Here is a 14,348-nt window from a genome sequence, read left to right on the forward strand (position 1 = left end):
ATTGTATCATGATGTTTGTGAGCATCATGGCGTCCGTGCTTAGCTTCATCATTGTTTAGTGAAGCTCTATAAATTTATACATAACAATTAAAACTTATTTATAACAAATCTACCAATAAAATAATTTAGATTATTATTAAAAAATATTTGATTTCCGTCAGCCAAAACTAAATATAAATGTGAGCCGCGTCCTTAGGTATATAGTATATACTTTCCTCGAGTTTCTAGGAATATATATTAATATAAATTTTACTGAAAACGGCCCAGTGGTCAGTAAGTACTATAGGTACTACTTTTTTTTTTTCTTTTTGTACCGATGACACCGCGGGGACTGCTTTCGCATTCTCCCGCGACGACGCCATAAGGGTACTATACTACTATCTGGGCATAGAACAATATGACTGATCTGGGACCTAAGTTTATAGGGAATAAAATAACGGAAAATCAGACAAACCTTCATTTTTATATATTACTATCTGCGGGGGGGGGGGGGGCTAAAGGCCCCCCAAGCTGTATTTCTAAACAATTTTATATTGTTAAAAACAAAATTACAAAAAAATCATCGAAATTTTCTGAAAATTATGACTTGCACATAAGCTAGTTGTATGCGTGTTTTTTTATATAATACTATAGCTGATCCCGTGAACTTCGTTGCCCATTAAAAACGCCAACTTTATATGAATAATATGTCCTCCATATTAGTATATTACCATGGTAACCATTTATATACAAAAATTTCCACCGGGAAACTCGAAATATTATATAAATGCTTGCCATGGTAATATGGAATATGGTCACACGAACAGACATAAGTACGTTCAATTTTGTATATTAAACAGATATAATATAATATAAGGTATATATAAAAAGATAGGTAATACATGATTTTAATTTAAAATTTAAGTAGGTACCTTGTTTAAAAATGTTTAAAAATCAATTAGTTAGGTATATAAAAACTTCAATATCCTCAATTTATATCATTCAAAATTTCAAAAATATCGTAAAAATATCAGCTACCTAGGTTATTATAATTTTACTATAATGTATTATGTATATTTAACTGGGAAGATAGAGTCCAGGATCGTGACTATTGGAGAACGGTGACGGTGGCGGCCAAAATTCTTAAAGAATTGTAAAGCCAAGAAGAAAGAAGAATAATATATTATGTATGTAGGTATGTTTGAAAATGTTAGTTTGTTCATGACGATGACTTCATGTTTTTTTCCTCCATTTCCGTGAAAAGTCGTTAGTAATAGGTACCCATAATGCATGTGCAGTTCCAAATAAATAACAGTTGTAGGTCCCTACACTTGTAGAAACATTTTTGTAATAGCCACCGCCCACAGCATTTGGGAAATGATAATATTTTGTGAATGTTTTAAAGTGGTTAAATAATGAATATTTGACTAATATTTTATAAATATTTTCTTCTTATGATAAAAAAATATTGTACCATAGGTATGATTGCATAAAAATGTTGACTTAATATTTTTATAGTTTCCGTAAAAATGTTTAAATTATAAAAAATTAAAATATTTTCAATTGTATGAACTTTTTCGCCCAAGAATATAACTAAAATATTTCCTAATTATTTACGCACCTTTTTAAAATATTTTGACAACTTTATTATTTTCCTGAAAATATTTTTATGCTGTATGGGCGCGGACACGGAAAATCGAAAATGATCCTGCAAACGGGAAAATGGCCGCCGATGGCTGCGCTGGTACCTAGGCGTCCAATAATAATAATATAAGACGTAATGAAAATATTCAACTCACTCGTTCTTCTGCTCTCCAAAGTTCATGATGCGATGCTTGTTATGGATTTTTGCAAATAATGAAAATTATACGACGTTTACAAGAAGTAATTACTTCAATTTTAACCGGTGGCAAGAGCGAATCGCGAAAGATGGCTACTGACTACTGAGTGTATACCTACTGTGCAGTTTGGACTAATGGACTCTGAGTTAAGGTTTAATGTGTTGTTTAAATGTATATTAGTATATTATGATGTGACATCAAAATATGGTCGATCGACAATGGGCGTCTTTGACCTTGAAGGGGTTTCCAGGTGGACCTTGGCAGTTGGTACTTCATAGTTCGTAGTCATCGTGTTTTGAAGTTTACGACGAGTGCCGAGGGCCGCCAACCTAGAATGTGTTCCATCGGGCGTTGGTACGAACTACGAATGCTCGATCCGCAGCGTTCTCCTCTGACGTGACGAAAGGGACCGGGATCCTGGGCAGGTGGTCGAAGAGGCCGAAAAGAAAAAAAACAGTGGAAGATTAAGTCCAAACCCAAAACTGTAATACAATTAATTTTTTTCATTGTATAAATTCATATAAAATAGTAAAATATACAGTTTGTTAAGTTTTCGCGGCACCCAAGTACTACCCTTAGGACTTTAGTAATACTATAATTCTAAACCTAACAAACCGGGACGACTGCATTTTGAAAACAATTTCGACTGAAGTATATAGTTGTACAGACGTCTTGTAGTGGATCGAATTTATTGATATTATAATATTATACTGATACAAACCTAACTTTTTGTGGGATGCAACTATTTTGGGCTGTGACTGGTTAGATCAAATAACAACAATTCATTGGTATATTATAAACAGGCACAATATAATAGAATGTAAATTGTACAATTTAAATTGTCTGCCGTCTGGTATATTGAGTGATATTGAGAGATATTATATCAACTGGTTCCAACTTCCAGCCCAATATAATTGATTTAAGAATTTTTATAATTTCCATTTGCACAAATAGTGTTGGAGGAACTCAAATCATGTTTCATAGTGTCTGCACCAATAGTACATAATATAATATAAGTTACAAATTTATTGTTTTCATTTTTATAATCATTGATGCTGTTAATATAGTTATTACTTATTTTATTTATGATTATTGTATTTTTCTGATAGATGTTACAGTTACCATGACAACCAAACAATAACAAAGATGAAATTAATGTTATAAGGTTCCTAGGTTGTTCCTTGCAACCTCATTATACTTTTCTAGATTCTGAGCTCAGAGATGAATGTATTAAATTCAGGAGACATATGTATGACGTGTAATACATGTACAGATGTATCTACATGCAGTGTGGATAATCATTGTTTTTTTTTAGTTTCTACACTTGTTCTTGTAAACAAAATTTGAGGTCTATAAATAGAAGTCTAACATGTCTAACATATTTCATGATATCAAATAAAATATGAATATTTACAAACTAAAAAAAAAACAATAACAGTTTTTAATTTTTTGTTAACTAATTATATAACTATATAAGTAATACACGTATTAATTAATAGGTACCTTAAATTATTTAAATCTTAAAGATTTATTTGTTGAACATTTGATTTGTGTGACCTTACATGGAAAAGTTATGTGTTAAATGCCCATTTCCCAGCGGTTTATAAGCATATTAAGGGCCATTCTTACAATTTCCGACACTTAACTGGCCAAATTCTGCCGGAAATAAAATCTGTTATTAGTCGGTTAACATTAATTGACACTTAACAGGACATTGTAAGAACGGCCCTAAATACCTAACTAAAAAAATTATTATATTTAAATTATTTTAAATTTGAACTAATTACTGAACCAAAGTTGAGAAACCATTACCTTGATAATTATTACTGTTATAATTTAATAATAATAGTAATATTTATTAATAATCAGAATAATATTATGGATAAAATATGTACTATTAGGGCCAGTTGCACCGTCTCTGATTAAAGTTAACATGAGTATAATCGGCTGAATTTACCCGGTTAAATATCTTTTATCAGCTGATTAAGCTTAATCGAAGTTTAACCGTAAACGGTGCAACTGGCCCTTAAACAGATAAAAGTGGGTGCTTAAAATATTACACTGTATACACCCACAATTTGTTTAGCAATTAATCCCTGGCAAAAGTTCTATTCCAGATAGTAGATAATATACGATATACTCATATTATTTTTATATAATATTTTTCTACATTGTATATTTGTATACCATATTATTGAAATTTTTTCCTACATAAATAAATTATGATTTTTTGATTTTTATATTAATTGTGAAATTTATAATCAAATTTCGAAATAGGCTATTGTTGGTTTGAAGTTTGAACATCTCGTTCGGTTAATATTGAGGGACCCAGTCATTGACACTCCCAACTCTCCTGGTTGTTGTGCTAGTGCCTTTATCAAAATAAAGACTGAAAAGGGTTAATCAGAATTAAAATATGTCTAGATAACTGTAAAAGTCCATATAATTATCAAGAAGTGTAAATATAATATATTAAAGTAAAGCTTATCATCATAATAATTAATAGTGCATTAAAAAAGGTATGATGTAAAAAAATGTATTAAAACATTGTGTAAGTTGAATTAGATAGAATGACATAAATGCAATTAATAATTCAGAAAAACAAAAATAATGAATATTTTGTTCCATTACCAAAAGTAATTATTTAAATACAATATGTCAATGTAACCTACTATGTATAGAGTACAATTGTTTGAATCTATAATTTTGTATTAATGTGGATTAAGTAATCTAAACTTTAATTAATAGTTTTTTGCATTATGTAGAGCTGTGATGGTATTTAAGATCTCGCTCCACATAGTCACCGTACTTATTGATTTGAAGTGAGCCTAAAGCTTCTTCAGTATGCGGTTTCACTTCATGGAACTGGTTATGAACACTAAAATAGGTACACATAAAAATATACATTTTATTAAAAATAAATTATTATGGATTCAAATAAACATACAAATCATTGTTATGGTTGTGCATTACAGAAGAAGAAGGTCCTGTATTTTGTAAAATCTGTAAACAACATCAATAAATTAATTATTTTCATAAATATTTAAATTGTTAGTAAATACTAACTTCACCCATTGAATCATGATGTTTATGAGCCCCATGGCGTCCAAATGTTGGTGGACGGTTATATCCTGATGTTCTATACATATACATAAAAATAATTAATTTTTATTTAAAATCTATATTAAATAGGTACAATTTTACCTGTTTCCAGTATAATCATGGTTTTCATTAACTATAAATTTATATTGCATGATTATTTATTTAATTTTTATTCAATAAAGTTAATCGATTATGTATATACAAATATAGGACACTTACATTCATCAAAGAAATCCTCATATATAGCAAAATTGTTTCCCTGGTTTACCAATTTTGATAGTTGAAAATTTTTCAACATAAACTGCAATAGATTAGTTGTTGGCTTGTCCATAACCAAATGCCTGGCATGTAATTTCATATCCTATTTAATAATATTATATAAATATAAGATTACAATTTTAGTTTGACAACAAACAAAAAAATTGTGTTTGAATAGTTATTATTTTTAATTTTAATAACAGCAAATTTGGATTATTTTACTTGTAACATATATTCAATTAATCGCTTTCCATAACCTTGGCGCTGTTTAGACTCATAGATGTAAAAATCCAACATACAATAAACCAAGGTTTCAGAACAAGTATCTTGTTTGTTGTAAATGAACAACTTTTTCCATCCCATCTTCAAAAATCCAATAACAGCAAAATTACTACACAAATACAATAAAGTCAATCATACTGAAATATCAAATATAAATATAAAGTAACCCTGACAATCGTATACAACAAAAAGTTATCTTACGCTGGTGTATTTTGTTCAGTCATCATGTAAATAACATGATCAGAATTAAGAAGCTTTTGTGCACTGGTGATCGGAAACTCTAAATGTTGAGCGATGGCTGAACTTTTTCCAATCTCGTCAATTATCAATCGCAAATTATTTCTCAATCTGTTAAAACATAAGTATAAAATATATAACATTAAATATACAGATTTTCATAGAGTGGTGTGGCATTGTAAGGCAATTTAGACAATCAGGAAAATGCCTTTTCATCAACTACAGGAAAATTGTTGAAAGTCATTCATTATACCTGTGACATTATTTGGTTGACGCAAGTGATAAGGGTGTGCTTTTTATTTTATAGGTTTGTAATTAGAATATAAGGGGTGACAAAGTGATAATTTTAGGTTCTGAACGGACTACCGAGCAATGAATGTTATATTGTTTACACAATTTATAGTAGAAAAAACAACTTTGGTGGTAGTTTCTGGTAGTAAATTGGATCTACTTACCTATACCTTTATTAATTTAGGGGGGGGGGGGTTAAAAACGTGAATTTTTACTCAAAACAAGTTTTTGAAAAAATTTTATTTTTTAGTTAAATCAAAAACAAATAACCGTAGGTATAACACACCAATTGTTATGTTAGCATTTTATATGTGTATATGATAATATTTTGACTTTTTTTAGTAACTTAATATAGACATTTGACATTTACGATTTGTTTTCTATAAATTTCGATAAAAAAATTTTTGTGCAGTCAAAAAATTTCATAAAAGGTTCCTCAAAAGTTGTTCATATAGGTACCAATCAAAAAACTATCTAAAGTTTGAATTTTGACGATATTCGTAAAAATCGTGAAAATCTACAATACGAAGACATCAGTATTTATTTTGTAGTTTAAAATTAATAGAAACCCTAATATCCTCATAAGTAGGTAGTTCATACGTAACTAAAAAATCTAATGAATATATCAAATTTTTTTTTTAGTGAAACTTCTTTACTGAATACAGATGGTACAAAAGAAAATGATTATCGCACGTCACGTCGTCACGACATTATGATTTCTATGGTATTAAATCATAATCTATGTCTTATATTTGTATAATAATAATAAACTGATTTCAATTGAACATTTTAGGTTATGATCGGAGTGAGGAAGCTAGTGATTTTATGATGGTGCTTATTTATTATTTATTTATTTTTTTTATTTTGTATACAAAATGTCTACCAGAAGCCGTTCTTTGATTTCAACATAAGTACCTTATCTTTTTACAAATTAGATCAAGATGGTACTTTAGAGAGGTAATTTTTCAATTTTCTCAATAGTTATATTTTTTTTCCATGGTATCGAGAACCGGAGAGGGGCTGCGTTAGCATTAGTCGTCCCCTACTCAATAGTTATTTAATGTCACGGGAAAAACTACCGACAAATTACGAGAAACCGGTAAAAAAGGGATATTAATTTCTAACACTTTGTTTATCACTATAGCAACGAATAATAAATTATTATATTAATTCAGTATTTATCCTTAAAGGCTATAATCAATAACAACAATATAAAAAAAATCCACTGACGAACCGTCTCCGCTCAGAATCGTTTTTCTTATACATTGATATTATATCATTGAATTCAAATTTAATATAATCCATTATGCATTTACCCACTTGTAACATACTGTACAGCAGAGCGACATCCACTTACCCGCTTTTTATTTTATTTTTATTTATCACATACAAATCTAATATCTGACGACAATGCCGACCTTGACGGAAGACAATCTTTTTTTTATACATTCTGTTACTGTGTTGAGAAGTTTCACAAAAATGTACTTTTGATGTAATTTTAAAATATTATTCGTGTGTAAAAGAAATTTTTTGTAGTAGAACCTTTTAACGCATACTTTTAAATTGTGTACAAATAACATTTACCAAACCAATGTTATTGTCAACAATAAATTCAACATACCGCAATTGTAAATTAAATTACCTACTAAAGTAGCAATATTAATTACCCATACGGCTATACCTATATCATATAATATATTATAATAAAGGCTGACAAACCGTCTCCACTCAGAATCGTTTTTCGTGCGGAATTATAATGATTTATAATTTAATTCAATAGTAATAAATTTTTTATAGTGAACTATCTACTAATTTACGAATTACACTTTATAGACACCTAAATTGTACCTACCTACTTTCCCCTTTTTTGGATTCTGAGCGGAGCGATGAATTTACTTATTTTACAATGATGTGTATTTTATTTTTTTTTGTGTCTGTAATCACCTTTTAGGACAGTAAAAATGTTTAGATTTTCTTCAACAGTATGAATTTTTTTCTGATAGGAAAATGAATCTAGTTGATACCTTAAGGGGGGGGGGGTCAAAAGTAAAATTTTTCCAGTAGTTTTCAGAAGCACCGTGAAAAACTAAAGAAAAATTAAGGAACGGGAATTTTTACGCAAAATTGGTTTTGATTTTTGGCGTAACTCTAAAACAAATTTTCTGTAGACCATAACATTTTCAAAATATTTGGTATGAACTGTTACGCACATTTCAGTTTTCGATTTTTTTTCTGTAAATATCAATAAAATTGTATTCGTTGGGTCTAAAAACTTGAAAATTTAATACAAGACTCCTTGAGTGAATAATTATTTAAGTACATATTATTATCAAATTTAAAGGTAAGAACTAAGAATATTATTCAGGTTTTGTCTGTGCGTAAAATATGCATACGCCGTGCCATAACAATTTTTAAATCAACGATTTACCGAAAGTACTTAATAGTTATTTACTCCTGTTTACTCCGAGAGTAGCTATCTGGTGACCGTTTCTGCTTATAGCTCATGAACTACTCGACAACGGTTGGTAATATGAAATTGTTTTTGCATTCGTCGAAATATTATCCGGAATATTATACTCACTCGTGGTTGTTCTCGTATCCTTCGGCTGTTAACGTGTTGTTGATCTTCAACACCTGGCCGACGTGGCTGTTGCTGTCGAATTTAAACTGCATGGCCATTGTTCGACGAGATTTCCGGGAAAATTTCTATACTCCGGTCAAACCACAACAAACAACGATATAAAAACGATAATGGCGTCTTCGGATAGTGGTAAGTAGCAAGTGCCGGCCGTCGGGAGATTTGACGTTGACCTAGGACAATATAATATTTTATGAATATTAACAAGTAACAATGTCGCTTGGATGGGTGGTGACGGGTAGTGGCAGCGGACCTTGGACCTTTGGTAAACAGTAAACACGGCGCACAGCGTTCCCGTGGCCGACGTCGGCAGGGCGCAGGCTGTAAAACGACCGAAAATATAAACAAACTCCCGGACGAGACCAGCTCGGAATAATAATTACCAACACAATAATACAATATTTGTTGTTTGTTCGTCTTGTTTTGCCTTTGTTGTGCCTGTTGGCTGTTGCTATAATGCCGTTGACCGTTGATACTTGTTGTTACTTGTTGCGGCATACCGTGTGCAGCAGCGGACCACGAATTTGATGCTTCGACCCTTTGACTTTTATCGGCACTCGCACTCGCTGAAGCAATTTTGGCTTTTGCTATGACGACAGCCATTTTTACATAGAGTACATGTGCTGTGTGTATACGCTGTATAGGATTTAGAATTTTATTGATTGCACATGTAGGTAAAGAATTTTCTGGGATTCGAATCACGAAAATCAATGTCATTTTTTAATATTTCTAGTTCCATTTACATAATATATTTATTATATTATATAGATAATAAAACGGCTTAAGTATGCAAAACTCTACGTATAAAAACCACATGAAAATTAAAATTTACCATATTATCACAAAACCTATGAACATTATGCACGTTAAAATCTTTACAGAATATTATGCAGAAATATGATAATCTATCTATATAAATGTTCCTATGTCTCTAAGGCTATAATTAAATTGTCAACCAATTTATCAAATACAGTTCGTGGCTTACAAGAAAAATTACATCAGATTATTATTTATTAATTATTACTTATAGCTCGGATGTATAATATATTAATGTATTGGGTATATATATTATATAATAGATGTTCGTTTGATGTTTGCTAATATTGTATTCATTTTATATTAATTATTATACTAATAATATTTATTATATTATGCAACTTACTTCCTTACTTACTAGTTACTGCCTACTCACCACCCCAGTAAGTTATTAGATCAGGTTTTCGGCCAAAATTTCGTTCGCCGAAATGACCTGATACCTCCTGCGATCAGTCGGGAATAAGCTATTGAGCATTCATTATTATTTATTGGTCGCTTCATATTTTTAAGTTAATAATCATCGTTCATCAATAATTAGGAGGTTAATTTTTTTTATTTTAATAAAAAAATGTACAAAGTTTATAATAATAATAATTTATAAAAGATAACATTGTTTGAATTTATAAATTATTGAAAATTAAATAAAATACAATTTACTAGTTACCTCATACATAATAATAACAGTTTTGCTTTGTGTAGATGTATGGGTTTATTTATGATTGGTTATTACCTAGATGTGTTTCCTTTCCGACAAGAATAGTATTAGATCAATAGATTTGTGATATTTAGTTTGTTATTAATAATTTTAAGTAGGTACCTAATACAATAATAGGTACAATATAAGTTTTATAATTTATCAATGCATTGATAGTATTATACGTTATTTATCTTAATAGCTGACAATTATTAAATTTATTACGTTTTAGTTATGTAAAAATAGTATTATGCAGATTTTTGTATTATATAATTATAATTTTCTGGTAGGTACAATTTATGCAAGTACCTATTAATAATTTAGGCTACCTATTATTATTTACTAAGCAATATAGTCTAAAACTAGAAAACATATTAAAATAAACCTTGTATTTTAATTCTAGATTTTTCTTGTACACAATCAGCTGCATGTACTTACTAAAATATTATATTTGAATTTGAAATTTCGCGTTACGCTACGTTCAAAACGTTAATTTATACATAGAAACACACATTATATTTTATAGACGTTTCAATGGTTATTGGTTGCTAAATATTCAAATTGGAATAAATAAGTTTTTAAATTGTACCTACTAATAGTTTTCCCTAATAGGCCAGCACTTAGCTGCGATACTACCTTGCGATGGCTCTGTCTCCATATAATAGATACCTACCTCTATTAACATAATGTAAACATCTGTACTAAATACATGCATAATATTACACATTATATATGTACATATTATACATAAATACGTTGACGATTGTTTTAAATAATACACTGCGATATTATTATCATAAATATATGTCAAATGCAATACTTATATATAGATATATAAGCATTTTCTTTTCATGACAATAAACATACAATTATACATATTGTGTTGGAAACAATGATGGACATGTCGCAAGTAGCATCACTTATAAAAATTTGATCGTGAAGGTAAACCATGTCATATTAATCATTATAATAAATATAGATAATGTGTTAATGTAGATTTTTGACATATTGCTTACATTAAATATGTGAAACGGGTATACTTACCCGTATACTTACACACAGTTATAAATGTGCAACTGTTCAAGGGTAGGTATTGGAACAAGCAGTGTTTGATTAATTAATCCAGAAAATATAATTTGAAGTGGTGGTGGATATAAATATATAATACTGTTCTTATTATAATTATTAGTGAGCATTCATTAATGAATGTATAGATTTTAATTTACAAAAAAAAATAGAGTTTTAGCTAGACGTTTGAATGTATTATTTTTTTCTGGATTTCAGTCAAAACTTAAAATTGATACCTTTTGGGCACATAGCCGCAATGTCAGTTTTTGACTTGAAGGGATTTTACATATTTAAATGAAACATATCCTTGGGGGGAAAGAACGTTTGCAGAAATTATGATACCTAACAAATAAAACATTAGTTGAATAGTGTGAAAATTATAGCTATGCTCTATGACAAATAAACACAAACCTGATACGGATATAGGTACATTAGTTTTCTGTTACCTATATTTAAAAAAAAATAAGTTGGGAAAATTTTGCATCTTAAAAATTTTAAAATACATGCTGTATCTCAGGGTTTTTGAGGAAACCTACCTGTAATTGCGACATAACGCTTTTTGAAAAATAACAAAAATTATACCGATCCATATCCGTATTTTTACAACGCCTTTATAATACGATTTGCATATCAAAATATATTTAGCTTTACCTACGATATAATTTTAAAAAAAAACTAGTAGGTAAGTGGAAGTCACTCAGTATAGGCCACATAACATCCCCACATGTGGCCAAGGAAGATTCTCGTGCCTCAATCACGGAACACCCATTACGGTCAACTGGCAATGACATGTATTTCACTGTGTTTCATTAGATGCTATTCACATATTGAAATAAAAGTGGTTTGTAAAGTTTAATACAATATATTAATTTGTGTCTCCTCAAACCTTTTTGAATATTATACGTTTTTTGTGTGTTATTCATGAAATTTTGATATTGTCTTGTATAGTGTTGTAAAAAATTTGATTTTTAGTTTTTATAAACAAAGTTAATGTTAGTTAAGTGTTAACTGCCTATTTTTTCAAACAAAATTTCTTTTATCTTTATTAGTTAGAACTTAGAATTCAAAATAGGTCATTGATGTCATGTGATATACTTAATGATATATATTATTTGTATATTAAATATCAAAATGTATTTAATATATCATTAGCAGTGTTGAGTTCAGATAGCAAAAATAACATCTAGATAAATATTAGATTACTAGCTAAATTAATATCTAGATTAATACGAAGGTAGAATATTCAATTTTCATCTAGATAAATATGTAGATAAAACTTTTTTATCTAGATGTTTAAAGTTTAAAATATAATATTTAATTTGTATTAATGCTTGACATGCTATTTGATTCTTGGTTTAGTAATTTATTAAGGGAAGCAAATCAGGAAGGGTTATTCTGTATCAAAAATATATTAATGAATAAATATAAGTATAAAATATATATACTGAGCATATAGCATACATCTAAAAATTGTGGTAACAGCATACGATATTATTTCAATTTGCCAGAAAACAGCACGAAAATGTTATTATTATTTTATACACATATAGCTAGTATTGTGAATATATCATAATATTTTATGTAAAATGACTAAATGAGTAAACTATTGTTGAAAAAAACACGTCCATTACACAACGAGATTGATTTAGATATTTAAGTAGATTTCCGTAATTTAAATCTTAGATACCAATTAGATAGGTACTAATTTTTTTATTCGTCTAGATAAGATGAAGGTACTTATTAATATGAATCTAGATAATTTATCTAGATATCACTTAACACTGATCATTAGAGGAAATGTGATTTCGGTTTCCCGATAATTTTTTTCATATATTATGATAATATGTTCTACTGTGCAGTGACTAGCAACAATACATTATTAGTACTTAAACTTTAAACTTTTAAGTATTATTAAAAATTACAACATTTAGGTATACTATTTTATAATAAATATTATTAAAATTGTAATCGTCGATTCTAAATATCAAATTTATAAAAAAAAAAAACGCTATTATTATTACTTATTAACTATCACTGATAGTTAATAAGCAAGGCTGGGCATTAACGAGTTAATAAGTTAAAGTTAAGTTAAAAAGTTAAGTTACTTTTAACTAAGTTAATTAACGCGTTACTTTTTTTTTAGAAGTAACTTCTAACTTAACGAGTTACATTTTTCCTCATGTTATTCAGTAACTTAACGAGTTAATTCATTTTATTGGCACTTTAAGTTAATTTTTTCCTAAACCACATATATTTAAAATAAATTCAATTTGGTAAAATTAATTATATAAAAAAAAAACCGAAATATTAAATATATTTTAGTAAATAATAATTTATAATAATAGTAAGTTTTTATATTGGAACTCGCGTCGTATGCTATCTACTCGAAAAATGTATCTACCACAATTGTGTGTTGGCGTTGTATGTTATCTACAATTTTCCACCCCTCAATGTATAGATTTTAGGTGTCGTCTGGGTATCTGGGCATTATTACATTGAACTTTTTTCCATGGACCCTGTACTCGTGACCCATAATTTTTGTAAACAGGTTCAGAGTCATCAGAACTATCAGATTCAACATCAGATGAGACGGGTGAAGTACGAGTTATTACGGTAGCAGGCGTACGATCCTCTGTGATACTTAAACGCTTCCCTTGGAATAACGACTCGTCAATTTGGACTATTACACCGGTTCCTCCCATTTTTGAACGGCGTTCAAATTGATCAACGCAAACGCTCGGCATAAATTAAACCAATCTGTAACAGTAATACAGTATGTCTTGCTCTGCCGGTCCATTTTGCAGTATTTGTTACGCTCACGTCATTACACCAATACCAAACTAACTTCACTATGTGACACAAACTTAGACCACTGTTGTTTTTTCCGTTTACGTCGACATAAGTAAAGAATTTATTTTGTTTTCTGATGGACTGAAATGTTTGGCATCCTTTCTTCTGACAACGTAAGCACCTTTCTTTAATAACTTTACCTTCTCCATCACGTTTGCGAGTGTTCTTCATAATATACTCCTTAAGGGCCCCTCCACATACTTCATTATTTGAATTAACTTTTTGGCATACTTTAACAGTGGGCAAAACACCACGTTGTTTTAAAAAATTAGTGCAAGATTCGTCATTGTAA

General features: G+C 29.3%; 1 protein-coding gene across 2 annotated transcripts in view; it reads right to left on the reverse strand.

Annotated features, from left to right (window-relative positions):
• Nucleotides 1-4,245: 4,245 nt before the first annotated feature.
• The window catches only part of LOC100570471 (alpha-tubulin N-acetyltransferase 1-like), a 30,175-nt gene continuing 20,072 nt past the window's right edge, over nt 4,246-14,348 (reverse strand). The window contains exons 1-9 of one of the 2 annotated variants that reach the window (XM_029491276.1): nt 8,882-8,899; nt 8,572-8,801; nt 5,664-5,810; nt 5,403-5,571; nt 5,142-5,283; nt 5,025-5,055; nt 4,887-4,959; nt 4,768-4,823; nt 4,246-4,698 (exon numbers count right to left, since the gene is read on the reverse strand). In XM_029491276.1, coding sequence (XP_029347136.1) covers nt 4,578-4,698; nt 4,768-4,823; nt 4,887-4,959; nt 5,025-5,055; nt 5,142-5,283; nt 5,403-5,571; nt 5,664-5,810; nt 8,572-8,669 — 837 coding nt within the window. In that variant the 5' untranslated portion in view covers nt 8,670-8,801; nt 8,882-8,899 and the 3' untranslated portion in view covers nt 4,246-4,577. Of the gene's footprint in view, nt 4,699-4,767; nt 4,824-4,886; nt 4,960-5,024; nt 5,056-5,141; nt 5,284-5,402; nt 5,572-5,663; nt 5,811-8,571; nt 8,802-8,881; nt 8,900-14,348 lie in introns of those variants that run through there. The other variant, XM_029491275.1, reaches the window with a different exon arrangement.

Source organism: Acyrthosiphon pisum, chromosome A3 (genome assembly GCF_005508785.2).
Source record: "Acyrthosiphon pisum isolate AL4f chromosome A3, pea_aphid_22Mar2018_4r6ur, whole genome shotgun sequence".
In the NCBI taxonomy this organism is placed as follows: Eukaryota; Metazoa; Arthropoda; class Insecta; order Hemiptera; family Aphididae; genus Acyrthosiphon; species Acyrthosiphon pisum.